General features: G+C 40.6%; 1 protein-coding gene across 4 annotated transcripts in view; it reads left to right on the plus strand.

Moving 5' to 3' along the window:
- The window catches only part of WDPCP (WD repeat containing planar cell polarity effector), a 253,054-nt gene that overhangs the window by 150,709 nt on the left and 83,178 nt on the right, over positions 1 to 19,167 (plus strand). For all 4 annotated transcript variants that reach the window (XM_074949587.1, XM_074949584.1, XM_074949586.1 and 1 more), the window contains one exon: positions 18,815 to 18,878. In XM_074949587.1, coding sequence (XP_074805688.1) covers positions 18,815 to 18,878 — 64 coding nt within the window. The remainder of the gene's footprint in view (positions 1 to 18,814; positions 18,879 to 19,167) is intronic.

Genomic DNA, 19,167 nt, shown 5'->3' on the forward strand with positions numbered 1-19,167 from the left:
GAAATCCCATTGTCACTGCCTTCAAAACTGTTTGGATACCAGTGTCATTAGTGCAGTCCACATTACTGTGATCGGCAGTGTTTTGCAAGAAAAAGGGGGAACGTTTTAGCCAGGAGTGATCTCAAGATACTGCCACATTTCTGAATGGTACCCGCAGCCAGACAGTGCACCTGTTGTGACTGGTGCTGGATCTGCATGCACAGTGGAAATCAGGGATGTTTTGTGCACCCATGTAATGGGTTTATATGGTCCCATACATGAGGCGGAATTAAACACTATTTGGGGTAGTGTTGTGTTATGGATGTGGGGCAGCTGTAGGATGTTTTTAAAATGTGCTGATATTATGTATTGTGAATTTTGTGAGGCTGTAATGAAATGTATGGAGATGAGTTGTGTATTTTTGTCAATACTGGCCATGTACTGCCACTCACAGTTTATGGATTACTGTGATAACAGTTCGTAAATTTTTATTCTGAAGTTTACTGAGAATGGGCAAGTGATGAAATTCATTACAGTCTGTGCCACTTTTAACCTTTGATACAATGAAACTTTCTCTTGTTGCCTTCTGTGCAAATTCAACTCTTTATTTTACACAGGTGTTTACATTCCAATGTAAGAACCAGAAAGGCAGACCTGCAGCCATCAAAATGTACAACACAATAAATAAACTCAGTGCCAAAACAGTGAAAGATGTATGTTCCCAAATGACATGGCCAACTATTCCTGGGTGTCCCTGTCCCTCTGATTTACTTGGCCTCATAATGGCCAGGTTTTTGGGGGACTCAGTTTACAGGCTGTCCAGTACAGTGCGGGCGTGGTTGATTTATAAGGTGTGCTGTGTTAGACAGGAGGGGTATGTGAGGCTATTAAGTGCAGCCTCAACCCGTACTTCTAAAAGTCAGCGAGTTACTAATAAAATTTTCATGATTCCTGCTTGTTTAACTTTTCCCCTCCTTTTTAACTTTTCCCCTCCTTTTTGTGGTGTCTATTTTTAATCCCACATGCTGTCGGGGGGAGGAAAAAGCGCTAGAGGAATGCTGAGGGTGCCACCCTGAATGGAAGCATACCAAAACTCTGGCTTGTATTAATAACTTTGTAGGGCCACAACCCAGAAATTCCCCCCATCCATATATTTATAAAACAAACATGGTGGTGGAGATTTACAAGGCTCCACTCCAGCGCTTGTCCTGCTGCCAGTTCTATAGCCAGCTGCTCCTCAGAGGCATCCCCAAACAGCTCTTCTGAGTACAGACCCAGGATGTGCTGTGGCTGCTCCAATGGCACAGCCTCCTTGGTTAGAGGCTTCAGGACCAGGGTCACTTCTTGGCCTTCATCCAGTGGCTGGCTCTTCTCCAGCGGTCTCTGTGATTGGGGGGTTAGAAGGGTGCCATCCCCTCTCAGCACATTGTCATGAACCACAGAGCGGTCAGTGCTCACTACAGTTTCCAGTACCTGGTTGAATTCCTTGTAAAAGAGGCAGGAAAATGGGGAGCTCCCAGAGGTTATACTTGACTTGGCAACAGTCTGTCTTCAGTTGCTTGATTTGCATCGTTCTTCTGCCTGGTCAGTCCCCAGTGCTGCCAGCCACTCATGTATAGCTTTGTAGATATGATCATTTCTTGTGCTCTTGTTGAAGCTGAACACCTTGCCTGCATCACAGAAGACGTTAACCAGAATCCAGCTGTGTTCCCCTGGCCAGCTAGCGGTGCACTTGATGCAGGACTTCTTAGTGCTGACAATAACTGATATACGTGAAGGTTGTCTGAGTTTCTTGTTGAGCAGTCATCATGGAAATAAAGGGTTAAATGCTGACCAGCCACATTTGAACCAGGATGTTGCTTCCAGCTCCTGGAAAGTGAGTGGGAAGTTTGAGGATGGAAGGCCTCGGAAGCACAGCCCAATGGCATTATGGGATAGCGTTGGCAGACTCTCTAGGTCCAAGTCTGATGAGCCAGACGTGAACTGCATCCACACTGCAAAATGCCTGTGTCACAGGAGGACTCTAGCTCTGAACTACCCCCAGCAGGATCTATGGGCCCAAGTCCAGCGCTGTTCTGGGCCTGAGTCAGACTGATTTCTGTGTGGACAGAAGGGAACTTGGGCTTAAGCCTGAGTCAGAGCCTTGCGTTAGTGTGCTGTGTAGACATACCCTTAGGTACAGTTGCACTGCCCCAGAGAGGAATGGGAAGGCATAATGCTTCCTGATTCATTCAAGCACAGAGGCTGCAGAGCCACTGCTCTAGCCCTTTGTGAGATGCAGCCTATTTCCCTCTGCACAAATCTGCTGGCCAGTGCATGGAGAGAGGGGTTGAGGGATGAGATATGATCTCACCCCTTTGGGGCACCATGCACTTTGGAGGAGTAAAGGGTTCTTGCACTCCCTGTTCTTCAGGTTGTTCCCTGCGGATGCGGGCATGAGACAAGAAAATGGTTGCGGAGGATAGAAGAGGCATAGATGGAGGTCTGCAGAGGGTATGGAGAGAACTGGGGCATATGAAGGGTGATATAGAGGACAGCTGGGAGGTCTGAAGTGGGGGCAGTGGAGCAGGAGAGATATGAAAGGGAGAGTAGGGCATCAGGAGAGGCATACGGGGAGACAGGAAAAGGTGGAGGCTTTTATGTATCTTAACTTTAAATGTTTAGACATTTCTAGATCTGAAACTGAAAATGGTTCACACAGACAACTGTTCATCTCTTTTGCTTCCCCTTCCCACAGTGTGCCCCAAGTCTTGTCTGGCGGGGACCTCTTTTTGGAGAGTTATAGTAGCTCAGCCTATACACCGAGGCAATTTTTGGCCTGGCTGAGGGGAGTGCCACAAAAGGGGCCACAAAAACAACAAGGAGTTCGGTGGCACCTTAAAGACTAACAGATTTATTTGAGCATAAGCTTTCGTGGGGAAAAACCCCACTTCTTCAGATGCAACAAAAGGGGCCAGTTGATGTAGAAGTTTTATGATCCAAACGCCTGTGTGCGCTGGAATCGGGACTAAGATTGCTGTCTCAGACAGGCCACCAAACAGCCATTGCATGGCAATGGGTCACGGCCAGTCTAACCAGTGCAGTAGGTGGCAGATGTTGTAGATGAAAGGCTTTGTATTCCATTACAAATGCCTTGAGAGATCTATTTCCAAATCAATGAAATAATAGGCCTTCATTACTTGATGCCCAACTTGAGACACCTTAAAGGGGCCTGATTTTCAGAATATGGTGGGTATTCACCCTCTGGACATCCGGCCCCTTTAAGGTGTCTCAAATTGGGCACTTAAAAATGAAGCTACCCGAAACCACTACTCAGATCCGAAAACGTAGGTCATAATGGATTGTGATAGCACAGAATATGAACAGCAAAGAGTTGAAAGTAAATCACTACTAGAAGGAAATGAAATGCAAATTACAACATGTCATTTTAATGCAGCCATGTTGTTTCTCTCTGTTATCAAAAAACTAAGGGCCCAATATGGCAAGCCACTGAGCTTCCTCCGCTTCCATTGAATTTGATGGGAGTTAAAGGGTTTTGCAGAAGCAGGCCTTAAATCATGAGAATGGAATACCTTTGAATGCAAGAGTTTTATATACAAAATGAAAATTAAAGTGCTCTTAAACACAGATGAAAAGCTATCAAAAGACTGTTTCTCACCAGCACTGACAGGAACATAAGGGCCTGTCCTGGGGAGACATAAAATTAGGACGTATGGTATGAATAACTATTTTCACTTCAAATTTGAATTCTTATCTATAAATAAAATACAGGAACTGAATTACAAGCATCAAATACATCTTTGGTGTTTCTTGGACATCAGAAAACCACTCTCCTGATTTATTATAATATCACCATGTATTTAATGCATTATGAACAAAGAACATGGAGAGGGATGGAATAGGTGTTTTTCACTTGTTAGGAATGACATTACATAGCTGACTCATGGCTTTGCTTTGCTCCACTCAAGCATTCATAAATTGTTCTTGTCATATTTCCTAATGCATGAAAATAACTTGTTTATTTTACACACATACACGCCCATGCTCTGTGTTTTATTCAGAACATGTCTGTTTCTGTCTCGCTTTCTCTCTCTCACACGCAACATGAACGCATACATTCTGAGATGAACATTTCATGAGCTGGAAATTAAGGCCCTTACATTAATATCTAAACTGCAACTGCAGAGTTGGCACAAGTCAGAATATAGCCAGCAGATCAGCATTTACAGTTTGTCCTTTTCTCCCTTATCGCAGGAGTCTATTTTTGTGTTTGTGAATTTACATTTTAAAGAATTTGAAGCTTTTATCTCTGTTACATGCATATCATATAAAATATATTAAGGTTCAAGGACAACTTGGATCTCAAAATCTGATGATTCCACCAAAAGAATATAGCTGTATTTTCCTCTGGGGTGAAAATGAATTAACTTACAAAACAAAGTGGTGTTGCAATTACTAGTGTGTGCCTATCCCTCCCTCATGGACAAGCTGCAAATCTGATCAGATGCACACTTAAAAATACTGGATAAGCCATTGTGTCAAGCCTGAGTCTGAAAATGAAGCTTGGCCTCCTACCTCAAGTTTACTGTAATTACCACTGCACTGCAGGTACACCTTGTAATGTCCTCTCAGGAGAGCCGTGGGCACTCGTCCACAAAGTTCAGTGTCGGGTGCAATTGAGCGGAGTCAGAAGAAGAATTTGGTAAAGTTGTGAGCAAATAAATGCAGAATTGCAATGGTATAACCCCATGCACACAAAAACAGTGCTTAAACATGGAACTCTCTCTAACAACCAGTCACCTCTAAGGGAAGAGAGAAGGCGGAATATTTGTGACAGAAGGACAAAGTAGAAAAAAGCCTACTTCCACCCAGTGCTGTCTCCACTGTCTGCTGGGCAGTCCCAGGACACCTGAAGGGTATACCAATACTCTCCTGAACTTACACCAATAACTGCCTTTTAGGGGCCATTACACAGACACAGATCACTGAAAAACAAGGGGATCTGTGAGTGCTTCTAAACCTGGGGATCTGGAAAACTCCCACCACCCTATAAGGATAGATTTCCAGCCACTTTGCCTCTGTGGGAGTGGGAGATTAGGAGAGATGTTGGGTAAGGATAGGGCCTTATGTGTCCAGGAGGGTATGACTTTTTTTTTTTTAATGGCACCCTGAGTTTGGCAAGGCATGGTGTTGTCATTGTATTAATAGCTAGTGTTGTTATGAAATGTATTTATAAATATTAATGATAACAGTACGGGAGAGTGTAAGATTCATAGAAGGTTAGGGTTGGAAGGGACCTCAGGAGGTCATCTAGTCCAACCCCCTGCTTGAAGTAGGACCAATCCCCAATTTTTGCCCCAGGTCCCTAAATGGCCCCCTCAAGGATTGAGCTCACAGCCCTGGGTTTAGCAGGCCAATGCTCAAACCACTGAGCTAAGAGTGTGGCTTACTCTCTTAAGGAGAGTAGCAGCCGTGTTAGTTTGTATTCGCAAAAAAAAAAAAGGAGTACTTGTGGCACCTTAGAGACTAACTAAGGTGCCACTAGTACTCCTTTTCTCTTAAGGAGACTGTCTTGGATAATGTCATTTGTGTTTTGTATAGTGTGGGTATGGCAACCCTTTTAGGGTTAATTATGGCCTTCAATGCAATTCAGTCAGGTTTCCTTGGATCTCAATAAGGGCAGAATGTAGTAGATATAATAGAAACATTGGTGAAATACCATCTTCTAGAGAGTATTATGCATGTTCGCTGTTTTTGCCATCTTGTAAAAGCGATCAGAACTGGAAGTTTTCATATGCATGCCGCAGTCACCGACAGGAATTTCAGTCACTGTGATCCAAGTGTACATGAAAAAACTTCCCAGAGTCACGCTTCCCGACCTGCTTGAGAAACAAGAATAGGGTTGCCACCTTGACTTCACTCGATGTGTATTTTCCAGTTAAATATTGTACCCAGTGACAGTATAGAGCGCCTTTGTTTCAGTAGTATTGCTAATGAATTTTTCTTAAGCCAGCTCCACTACAGGTTTCAATTTCAGTCAGCTACTGTGAAACCATGTAAATGGGTCCGAGATTTAATTCTCTGGTGAAGATCACAGAATAAGCAAAATTGGGCAAAGTATCAGAAAAGAATAAACAGGACGATATAATTCCCAAGGAAGCCAATCCTGTGAAGCATTAGCAACAGAAATTTCTGTAGCCTCACAGTAAAAAAGATACTGGGCCAGATTTTGTGCTGCACCTCCTGGAAGGCACACCTGGGAGTGGGGGAAAGCTGGAAAGGTGGCTGTATGTCGTCTCTGGGATTCTGGGCCTGACCCCCACCATACTTGGAGCAGTCCCAAGGGCCACTCTAATTTACTGCAGCTTCCCACAGGCACTTGTGGGCTGCAGCATGGCCCAGAATGGGAATATTGCAGAGTTACACACTGTCTCCCATTCTCTGACATACCTCTACAGCTTGGGCTGCATTAGAAGGGAGGGACATAGAGCTGTTGCACCAGCCAGTGCTGCCCAGGGAAACCCCTGTGTCAAGACAACGAGGAGTCCTTGTGGCACCTTAGAGACTAACACATTTATTTGGGCATAAGCTTTTGTGGGCTATAACCCACTTCATGCATCTGATGAAGTGGGTTATAGTCCACAGAAGCTTATGCTCAAATAAATTTGTTAGTCTCTAAGGTGCCACAAGGACACTTCATTGTTTTTGCTGATACAGACTAACACGGCTACCCCTTTGAAACCTGTCCCTATGTCAAGGCTATTCCTCCATGGATGGTTAAACTGGCTTTACAGCAGACAATTCAGAATGAGGACCATTGGTTAGTTTTAGTGTGTGATGTGTTTATCTGTGTATGTAAGATCCTGATCTTGCAGGTGTGTGGAGTTCTCATTAAAGTACATGGGGTTTTGAGAGTGGATCAGTTACAGGAACAGCTATGGTAAAATACATCATAGTTCTGGATAAGTCCAGTGCACAATCTTCACTATCAAAAGCACGATGCCCTCAATAGAGCCTAGAGTATCTTCTTGGTCTTAAAAAGGGGATCTTCCTACCCACTTTCACCTCTCTTACCCATCTTGAGCTTCAGCCAGGTATTTCTCATCCATATTTCAATTTCTTTCTGACACTGGACAGCTGAGGAACATCATTTACATGATGATAAGAGTGAGAGGGTTGCAACTGAAACAAAAGAAAGGCTGGAAGAGAATCGCTAAAAGAAACGTAGAGATTTTACACCCTCGTGCTTTGGCACTGCCATCTTTGGTTCAGGGTAACCTGAGAATTTGCATTCTCTGGATTAGTAACCTAGCAAACCTACAATCAGTAAATGTGAGCATGGTCTCTATATGTATTGTTTCCACATCACTGTCTCTGGCCCGTTCACAGCAAGATATAATTGATGCTGAGGTAAGTTTTCTGATGGTGAAGGGAGGGAGAGACAGAGAGACTTGAAAAAACTTTTATAGAGGGAGATTCAAAGGCACAAAGAGCAGTTAGGCAGCCAACTTCCTTTGAAAATCTCCCTGTTATACAAAAAAGAAAAGGAGTACTTGTGGCACCTTAGAGACTAACCAATTTATTTGAGCATAAGCTTTCATGAGCTACAGCTCACTTCATCGGTAGCTCACGAAAGCTTATGCTCAAATAAATTGGTTAGTCTCTAAGGTGCCACAAGTCCTCCTTTTCTTTTTGCGAATACAGACTAACACGGCTGCTACTCTGAAACCTGTTATACAAAGTGATAGCTATAGAGGAATGAGAGTAATGCACTCTGGGGTGCATAACGCAGCAACTCATTAACTATAGCCTGGGACCAAATTTCTAAATATGGATTTAAATACTTAAATTTAGGCATCCAACTTTGAAAAATTTGGCCTAATACATTATTCTCTTGTGGCTGCACCACATGTGTACACCTTTGTCCATTGTTAGGCAGGAGGGAGAATTGTACCTGTAACTCATGGAAAGATAAGGCAGGGGAGGGAAGTGCATCCATCTTAACTTGAATATCAAATTCCCATCCGCCACGGTTTGAAATTGCTGAGATATCACACTCAGATAAGAGAGATTCATAATGGAGGCAGCAACTGATCCTTAACCATCGTTGTGATGTGGGGCCCCTGCGATGGAGCTGTCTTTGGTGTGTATACAGGCTGATATGTTTGCTCAATAAAATACAGCTTCCAAGACATACTGTTGAGTTTAGATGATCACCAGAGTGAGAGGGCTAAAGCAAGAACAGAAGAAAAGCTAAAGATAATTAATGGAATGAAGGCTGGGATTTAATAGACAGGGTTGAGCAAAATAAATATGAAACAACAGGTGTCGTCAGCTCTTATCTGGATTTTTAATTAACATCTGTTTTTAGCCTAGAGTACTTTGGAAGAGTATGTTGGAGAGTGTCTGTATTTAAAGATAAAGGTATGCGGTTGAGAAGTTACTAAGTTGTGAAAGGTTGTAGGAACTGAAAGGTTGGGAGGGTGTGTGTGTTGAGGGTGGGTGTTAGTTGCAGCTTATAGAAACCTGAAGGAAAGCCACTATGATAAAATTGCAAGGAAGGAAGATATTGCTATGGCAACAAAATATATTCTCTTGAAGGAGAATGAGTATGATAAAGCAAATTTGTAGTGTGGGAAATTCAAAGGAAATGAAGGTTATAAGAGAGAGAAAATAGTGAAATATAATTTACAAAGAAACAGCTCTCTTACCATTTTAATTGAATAATATTTTACTCTTCTCTAGCACCTTCCATTGAAAATCTCAAAGCACTCTACAAACGTGAAAGAATGAATCCACATGACGTTCCTCTGAAATGGGAAAGTATTGTTCTTCCCAAGAGTTGTCCTTCCAAATACCTGACCCACATTTTGCAAAGACCTTATGTGACTTCCCCAGGATCATACAGAAAAGTGTGAGCTGGGTTGGGTATAGAACCTATATTTCTACTAATAATTCTGTGTTTGACTATCCTTCTCCTCCATCCAGACTTCCATTAATTCAACGTTCTGTTTAGTTGCACAAAAGCCAGGAAACTCAGAGTGAAGGTTCCCACAGTAAATCTTCCTTCTTTCATATGTGCGTTACAAAAAGAGGTTTCTTTATTACAATCTCTCCCAACACAAAGCACTGGTGCACTAAGTACTCAACAAATAGCATAATGGAAAGGAACAGCACTGTATTTTCTATATTGTTTGTACGCGTCTGCCATTAAGACTGAGCAAATACATTGAACAGTATACGCTTTTATATTTAATCTGCCATTTTAAACACAATTTCAGCTGCATATGGAACATTTTATGACTGGATCTGTATTTCAGTTCCTTTCTCTTATATAAAATAAACTCACCTTCTCTATCTGAGAAGAAGCATACACGTTTATATATGGTCACATGAATCATTTCATTGAAGAATCAGTTTAGGGTTTATTGTATTTATAGAGTAGAATACAAAAACAACACAGGGAGAAGAGTTTCAAAACATGATTTCATATAATCTTACAGAGCAAGATTACAGAGCAAATAGTAGGATTGTTTTGTGTTGGGAATATTTTATGCAGGTTCACAGCAAATTAAACCCATGAGGAAATTCTTTGGCCAGGGTGTCATACACTCAGACTCCTCATATTAGCTTCCTTTTCCAATTTATTTTTGTGGTGTTTGCTCCATACCTCTTTATATAAAGGGCATTCAGTTCTCCATCCAGAGCTTTATATCGTAGTCTTAGACCTGTGTGTTTCTTCTCAATAAGCTATAAACTTATATATGGACCTCCTTTAGCGATATGTAGCTTAACAATATAAATAAAATAAAATCAAAATAACAGAAACTCTTGAATGGCTTAAAACTGCTGTGCTGTGTAAATTGTTACTCATTAATCTTTATGTAGGATGCACGTGTGTATGACTTCCAGAGCATTACACTACAGGTTTCCCTCATAAGTCATTAAAGACCCAATTCAGTAAAGCACTTAAACACATGCTTAACTTTAAGCATGTATTTAAGTCTTATTGAAGCCAGTGGGTCATAAGCAATTTTAGGTGAAGAATGTGACTAATAAATCTGATTTTTTTCTTGGGACAATGTCCTAGTTTTCCAATGCTAGGACTTCCCAAATCCAACTTGTGCAGAAGAGTAATTCATTTCAACTGTAAGTGTATAAAATTATATTTTTAATCCTTTGTTAGAAAGTAGTTGTCTTTTTAATGTTCCAGGCGTTGTGCTATAAAACAGACTCTTTTGTTGAGTGATAAAAAATTAAATTTGATTTGAATCTCATTTTCCAAAGTTGGCAAAATTAGCAGCCAACTTTGCTGACACTATGAATTGTTTTTTGTCCTTGAAAATAGTCTCTGTCATCGGGACTTTAATTTTCCTATTCTTCTTTGCCTACTACAGCCTGTAGCAGCCTATAGGAAGAGAAAAAACAATGTGTGATATAATTAATATAAAGTTAGTCTGGCTAGTCCAATACCTACTGTCTACAATTGATTGTGAGTATTGCCAACTCCAATCAAAATCACACATCACTTTGTTATATCTGAAGCTGGCACTTCAGAAACACAAACAAAACTTTACTAGCCTAATTTTATAAAAGCAACTTTAATAAATTATACTTTTCTTATAATTTAAAAACACTCTAGAAACACAAACACTTCCATCCATTGTTGGCTTCTTTTTCATGTTTCCTACCTAAGGTGCGAATCCAGTAATCAGTCAAGTAACTATGTTTGTTCCTCAAGGATCATAAAAAAGAAAAGTCTCTTCCCTGCTTCCAGGCCACTCCTTAGTTGCTACTGAATAAGCTCTGTGTCCAGTGTGCCTCTTCCTATGCAAGGGTTTGGGCAATAGATCCTGTAGTCATGAATCTGCTGGCCACGTCTCCACCAACCTCCAACCAACTTTCCAATAGCTTTCCTTTCCCAGTTTCAGAATCCCATGGTGCCCAGTGGGAGTGGGGACCCTCCCTCTGCATGGGCTCTCAGTGTCCGGTTGGCCCATAAGCATGTTCCCTGATCTGAGGAGTTCACAATCTAAAGACAGAAAACTCAGATTTGCCCCTAAGTGCTTATGTAGCAGCGTATGGTTGGCCAAGTGATACAAACTACCATCTCTGAAGTCAGATTCTTGTGTAAACGATTTTTTAAAAAGCAGTTAGTAGCCACGGTTTGAATTTTTAGCTCTGATTTATGTGATGCTTTTGGAACACTTACTGGGGTAAAAACCGGTAAGTTGCAGCAAATAAACATTCAGTGGCTTATCCATTTCTCCCAAAGCATATCAGAAATACAATGGACCACTGTTTCTTTTGACTCATCTCCTGTCTAGGCATATTGAAAATATTAGGTAAATTCAGTATTGCCAGCCCCAGACATTCAAAAATCATGAGTCAGGCACCCAAAATCATGAGATTTTTTTTTAAATGGTCTGCTCTTTTCCTTTGCCTTTTGGTTTCTTAGCCTTCAGGGCTCTCTTGGGGATCACCCAAACAGGAAAACAAGAAACTTGGGGTGAAATCAATGGGGTCAAAATGTTGCCCTTTCTTTGGGTTTCAAATGAAAGCTGAGATTCTCACATAATCATTTGTCTCCAGGAGTTGACATTTTAAGTAAAACATCAAATATCACAAGATTCACAGTAAAATTATGAATATGATTGCGAGAGTTAGCAACACTGTATAAAATAACTAGGAAGTGATTCCTTGACAACAGAATGGTGTAGGGATTCTGTAACTTATTGTGGATTCTGTAGATTAAAACTTAAATAATTGCATATTCTAATTGCCTCTGAATTTACAGGAATTTAACTCAAAGAAACTTCTTCTGAAAGTCTATAGAATTTCATGCCTTGTCTTGTCAAAGTCGCATTGAAGTAAAAAATTATTCTACCTAAATCTGACTTTCTGCATGTAAATGTGCATGTTTTAAATTAAAACACGAGTGCTAAAGCCCTACACCAAGATGTTCAAAAATGGGTGCCTGAAGCTCGACACTAAAAAACATAGTGAGGTGCCTAAATAAGTGGCCTAATATTCAAAATGTTGAGCACCCAGCAGAACCCATTTAAAATCAGGCCACTTATTTAGGTGGCCAGCCACCCCCTTTTTAAATCCTTGGCCCAGTTCTCGCTGAACATTTTGTGCCTGATCTCCCACACTAGTGCGGTTAGCATTCTTTTAAAACTTGTAACTTCATTTTTAGTTTTGTCTAATTTTAAAAGAAAAAAATATTGTAGATAAAAGAAAAGCAGTACTTATTTTGAAAAATCATGCAAACTGCTTCTGTTCCAAAACTTGCTGATATGAGAACGTATGGGAAATGTCTTCTTTTATGAATAATAATTAATATTGTTGGGCTTATGAAATGGGCAAAATGCCTAGACAGTGAATGAAAGAATGAGCTATTAAATTGAAATATTAAATGAAATAATTGAATTTAAAGAGATCATGTAAAGCCTGCCGTAAATGTTGGGCGTTGTAGATGATTGAATGTATTTTCATCATCTGTTTATATGCTTAAATACAATTGCTTGATGTAAGTAAACACTTGATTGATATTCCGAATACTAAAAAATTTGCATATGCGTCACACAATATTGAACAATTAAAACTTAATTTCAGTGGAATTTGATTGCATGTAAATTTTTTTTTCAATATTCATTTTTGTCTGTTGTCTTTTCTCAGTATGTATTTAAATATTCCTTTTTGTAATGCGTATCATCCTTGATTGGACTGCTAGATGAGGAGAGCTCAAGATTTCTTCAATTAAAAGGAAGGGTTTGTAAATAATATTTGTGCCACAGCCCTTCTGCCATGGATTATTTTCTAAATATTGTGTACTCTTATTGAAGACAAGAAAAAAATAATGCAGCAGTCCTCCTTTATCGGCCCAGCATAAGGAATATGCTTACATGGTCAATGGGCATGTCTAAGAAGGCTTGGTGGTGGTAACTAGTCCCTAAAGAAATGCTTCCACCTTGTCTACAGTATATTTCCTACTCTGTTTCTCTGTCTCTGCTCAGATTTTTTTCCTGTTGCTTCTTATAACTGGCTGTAGAAGATCTCACACTTGATGCACTAATATACTGTATATATTTTACAAATACCCCCCTCCCACACACACAGTTTGACCACTTTCAGAGCCATGAAATTCAGAGTGAAAGACAAAAAGAACAGGAGTACTTGTGGCACCTTAGAGACTAACAAATTTATTAGAGCATAAGCTTTCGTGGGCTACAGCCCACTTTATCGGATGCATAGAATGGAACATATAGTAAGAAGATACATATATACATACAGAGAAGGTGGAAGTTGCCATACAAACTGTAAAAGGCTAATTAATTAAGATGAGCTATTATCAGCAGGATAAAAATGAGTGAAAGACGAATCACTATCTTGAAGCCTCTGCGTTATGGTTAGGTATTGCAGTACATAGATAGCCAAAATCTGCCCTCCACTACACCTGCAGAGCCCCCAGTTGAAATCAGTGAGAACCCTCCTCCCCTGCTCATATCCAGGGACATGAATTTGGTTCACTGTACATAAAGGTAAGGTATATTAAATAAATTAGGTTTAATTTTTGTACAATTACAAAATTAGGGGGTGAAAGAAATGTAATTAGGGGGTGAAAGAAATGTAATCTGCAGGGCAGATCCTTGGCCGTGCGTTGGCGGGTGCCTCCCCTTCCCCTCACCCCCACATTGCCCCTGGTCCCCGCTGCCTCCCTACCCACCTCCCCATCCAGGGCTTAATTTGTCCCCAGGCTTGCTGGGGCTTAGCAAGTCTACAGTGAAAAATGGGTATTTGTACGTTTGTTAATGTCACCTTTCACAGCAGACTTGTAGCTATCTGGGAGGCTGTGAAAAAGTGATATTAACATATAACTATCACTTTTCACAACAGCAGACTTACTAGCTAGCAAGTCTTTAAAAAAAGCAAAAGAAACAACAACAAAAAAGAGAAGAACGTGCAAAGCATCTTATTGGTGCTTCTAAACCGTTTAGGTCCAGTAAAGAATAGAGACAACTGTACATTATTTTTATTATTGAGTCTGCAAAAAAAACCTACATAAATAAATTACAATGATTTGGACGTGTATATGTGCATATTTATTTGTTTTTCCTAAAGTTGATTACGGTAAGTATTTTAGGAAAAATTGTCAGAGCGGCCCCCAGCAAGAGTTGGTGGTTGCACACTGAGGCCATCAAAACATTTGTTGTGACTTAAAGTCATCTTTTGTTTAACACTAGTGTAGATTTAACGGGGCAGATTACAGACTGAGCCCCCTATTCTCCTCCTTTCTTATGCTGGCATAAATCAAGAGTAACCCCACTAAAATCGATGGCATGACACTGGTGTAAAAGTGATATAAGTGAGGTAAGAATCAAGCATTCAGCTTTTATGGTTTTGTCAGTTTGTCACACTTTTAACACAGGGAGACAGCAAGGTCCAGCCCACCATTCTGGAAGCCAGGAGATCTAGATTCTGTTCCTAAATCTGTCTTTTTCATCCTATGTAATCTTGGGCAAGTCATTTAATCTTTCTCTGCTTCAGTTTCCCCATCTGTAAAATGGGATGATAATACCCATCTTTCAAAGTGTTAGGAGCCCTGTAGATAGAAAGTAGTTATATAAGAACATAGTAGTAGTATCATTTATTATATTAGGTTTTATACTTAATATTCCATACCCTAAACAGCTCATAGAATAATGCTTTACTATTTGCCCTGTATAGTTAAATAGTATGTAAGTGCTAATCTCTAAGGTCATATTTCTGTTGGCTATCACTTTGACCAAACAAGTGGCTGAACTTCATAGTTTACAGGTAGATTTTCTTCTCTCTTTTTTTCAAAGTCTTGATTACTAGAGTTATTTTGAAGCAAGCAGTAAGTTACAGTGTTTGCTTCAGGATTGGTAGTATATCAGCACCATTCTGAAGGCAACAAATTTTGTGCCCTGTAATCTTAATGCAGGAACAAAAGGTGGATTTTTTTATTGTTTAGGGGGCAGATAACTATGAATGGAGCGTGCTAGAAATAATCAGAGCTCTCCCCACAACAAAACCCTGTTGTAAAACAAGCATGATCTGTTTGCCGGGATCTTTGCACTAATACATCACACAGGCACTTTCTAATTGTCCCTACAGAATGAAAGTAGAATGTTACACATCAAAGAGACTTTAAAAAAAGGTTTGCAAATAAAGCTAGTTTGAAGGGGGAAAAAAAACCAAAAGCCTCTCATTCTTGACAGATTTAATATTGGTTTTATAAGTAATCCAAACTTGTCACTTTCATTTGAAAACACTACCTCATTTAAGAGCAATACTACTTATAATAATTTATGACGTCTCTGTGATTGTTCTTTCCAGCTCTCTTGGTTTGTGAAGAGCATTTCTTTGGTAGATAGTTTTTTCCAGTACAGCTCTGGAAATAACAGGCTGGCTTTACAGTTTTCTGAGTAGGGGCCATAATGAGACGGAAGTATGTCTGTTGATTAAAGGGAAAAAATTGAAATCATTATGAGACAGAAAAGAACTGACAGTTTTAAGGCCATGATTCCATTCTGCAGGTCACTCAAAGGAAAATATTACTTTTCATTTTTGGTGGCAAGTATGGTCTTGGCTGGAGCAGATCTCATTCAAATTGTTCCTTTAACAGTTGCCATGTAAAAACGAAGACACAGTGTAGACGTATTCTTGTTGGTATTTTACAGGGCATGTTTCACTGAACTATTCAGTCTCCTATTTTCCTTCTTGGGATTGAGGATGTGTTTTTATTCTATATTTGAGAAACTTAGAATAAGAACTGTCATTTAATTTTGGGGTGCCTCCTGAAAAAGGTATACATGACACTAACATATATGTACCGCTGTAACATCTATGTATATATTTCTCTCAGTTAAAGCATTTGATTAAAAAGAAATATGGAATGCAATGTATTTTAATGTAGTATCCTTCATACAAAGTATTACAAAAAACTTCAGAGATATAGATGTGTGACAGGTCTGGTGCGCTGCCTGGACCCCAGTAATAAAGGAGTTAACTTCGGCTCCACTTTCCCCTCCCCTTATGGGGTGCTCAGGGGAAGGACTGTAAATTAGTGATTGGAAGACACAGTGGGAAATTGGCTTTAGGAAGCTAGGAGTCCACACCCAGGGGCATAGGAATGCCAAGCTGGAGAGTTTGTTTCCTTTTCTGCTTATGTTAATTTATTTTGCTTTCTTGTCACCAGCATCATCCCTTGAGGGAAAGCACTTGCTGGCTATCTCTAGGTTCCATTCTGCTGTGTCATTCCACCAGCATACTATAGAAGAAAAAGAGCAAGAAGGCTTTTCAGAGCTGGGTAGAACAAGGCTTTGGCCCAGGCTAGAAACATAGGAATTGCCATACAGGATCAGACAAGTGGTCCATCTAGTCAGACAGTTTCACCCATCAAAGGAAAGAAGGGCTGCGTTCTTCCCTGTGCACCTTCACTAACTGAGAAAAAGCCCCAGCACTGCCCACTAACTTTCCTGATCTAACCAAGCCTGTGTACACCCAACAGAATATTGACAGACCACTAATAGATTGTCTTACAAAATCCACTGAGCACTCACAAAACACATCTTTTGAACCCTCTTAACTAACAAATCACAATCAGTTTTCACCAGACCATCATCTGTGACCTCCCGCTGCCTAATTTCAAGTTTCTGTCATCTACAAGTGACCCAGTACAGCTGTTATTTTAAAAAAAAAGTCGCAAATGTTTTTCATAACGGGGGAAAAACTATTATTTTCCATTGTCTTCGTTCGTTCTCAAAAATAGCAGAATTGCTTTGGCTCAAACTTTCAAAGAAAATCTGTTCCCTGACTGAGAATAAATCTGATAAGTTTTGGCCAGAAAGGTAAAAGATTAAAAAAGTTATAAGCAACTAAATGTTACCTCTTAAAATGGAAACACTTGTGGATCCTTAACTATGGGCACACTGTGCTTATAATAACTGAGATGTTTTATTTTATTTTACTTTTTATTATTCTGCAAATCAAAAAATAATCTTTTTAAAATACACTATTTCATTTTGTATAGATTTTTCAGACTGTTTACAAGAATAAAACTTTACCAGAAAACATATACACTATAAAAAAATCAAAATCTCACATTATTCAACTGAACTGTTATATGGTGAAACATACAGACAGCATAATAGATTAGTAAACCTTTTTCTATATCAAGACTTTCTTTTCCGTACTGTCCTCTCTACTGGACCTTCACCTTCCATTTAACAAGTGCAGAGTGGTTTTGATACTCTGTAATGAGAATTCTTCTAGATTCCCTGACATAATACATGATCTCTCATTACATGAGCATGATCTAGGAGCAGTTGTCGAAGTGTGGTCTGTGGTGCTGGTTGGATACAAAAGCACTTGATGGTACCGTATAGAGGGCTGACTCTCCTTGGCTTCAGTTGCTTCTATAGATGTCCACCTTTTGTATTAAAAACATAGATCAATGCTCTCTTGATATTTCTTTCTCGTGTAAGCATTTGCTGTAGTTGCCGCTGGATGGTGCATGTTCTTGAATGAGAAAGGAAGTGGTCCATGGGATTGCATTTGGGAGAGGCTACTGTCCAGAAGGCAGTCTCTCTATTAAAATGTTTACATTCTGAAACAGTTTGGGAACACTTGGACTAGTGATCTGAATATAGGAGTGGGAACCAAAAGTGAAATCATGATCCCAGTGCTGATACAGATTCCTTCTGTAGGCAGGCAGCTCACGTGCTGTAAAAGAGGGATACGGGCTGACACTCTGCCTTCTAAATCCACACTCAGAGGGGACCCTTTGCTTGTGGATCTCCCCTCTCCTCCCATGCAGAACTGAGGCTCCATCACCTCTATGGCCCTGTTCTCCTCTTCACCAGACCCTGCAGAGAGCAGGTCTGGAGATGTGGGCTAGAAAGGGGCCATTCTGGGTAGGGAGAAGAGTCTGTGGGACAGGGGGTGTTCTGTTGCCTCGCTTCCCTTTCCAGCCCTGTGGAGCTTACCCAGACAAGATAGCAAGGCCTCTAGGGCAGTGGTGGGCCCATCAGGGTAATCTGCTGGCAGGCCATGAGAGCGTTGGTTTATGTTGACTGTCCACAGGCTCGGCCGCCCGCAGCTCCCAGTGGCCATGGTTCCCATTGGCTGGGAATGGCCCACCACTGCCCTAGGGGGGTCCCTGGAGTCTGTCATTGTGAGTTAGCATGACTCTAATGGAACTGCATTGTCAGGGAGCTGGGCTGGAGGGAGGTTGCCAGAGTCCAGAGCCAGTGCAATGACACAGACCTTCCACATGGACCCCTGGATTCCAGACAGGTTTGGGGTGGGTACATTAGTCTTTTCTGGGGGGATTCTCACAGATTTCTCCCCTAGCTCTTTCTCTCACAGGTTTTACCATGACTGGGGCCAATAATATTTACCTACTTAGCTTCTAGGGCTGTTAAAAGGATTAATTTGTTATGTCCTGATCCTGTATGATGCTAAACACCCTCAATTCCCATTGATGTTAACTAGATCAAAACATGTTGATTGTTTGCTCAAATGTTTAGAAGATGAAAGTGCTCAGTAGTGTTGCCATCATCATATTTCATAGTTCTGTGATCTCCAGGTTATCACACAAATGGTTTCACCAGTCACCTGGGGCCTCCCTTTTTGGGATTCATAATAAATGCAATATATGTTTTAGATGAGAACTGGAGCAGGGGCAGCATACCTCATTGATTTTTACGAGCTGTCAGTTCATCTGCACATTAACACAGAGCACGCTGGATCTCTCAAACTGGTGTTCTCCTCCTCAGCAAATGATACATTTCACCTTTTCTTGCAGGTATCAAAGATTTGAAAAGGCATTTCTGCTCGCTGTTGACATAGGTGCTCGTGACCTGTTTATGGTGAGTCATTCCTGTAGATGGCTTTGTGATTGCTGTTCTTGAGATGAGTTAGTTGTCAGCTTTTGTGCACATTAAAAAGGATCAGTGTCATTTGCAGTATTAGACACATACTGGAGAAGGCTTTATTCTACTTGCCATCATGAAACTGGTCAATAGCAATCTAGTAGCTTTTGAGTTGCTGACATTTTCCTTGCCAGGGCCTCAAGACTGTTTTATGTTTTTCAGGAATTAATATATACATTCTTGAACTTTCCTCCTCCTCCTGCTGTGTCAGATGTGGGTGCATGTC

The sequence above is a fragment of the Natator depressus genome, chromosome 3, assembly GCF_965152275.1.
Source record: "Natator depressus isolate rNatDep1 chromosome 3, rNatDep2.hap1, whole genome shotgun sequence".
Lineage (NCBI taxonomy): Eukaryota > Metazoa > Chordata > Testudines > Cheloniidae > Natator > Natator depressus.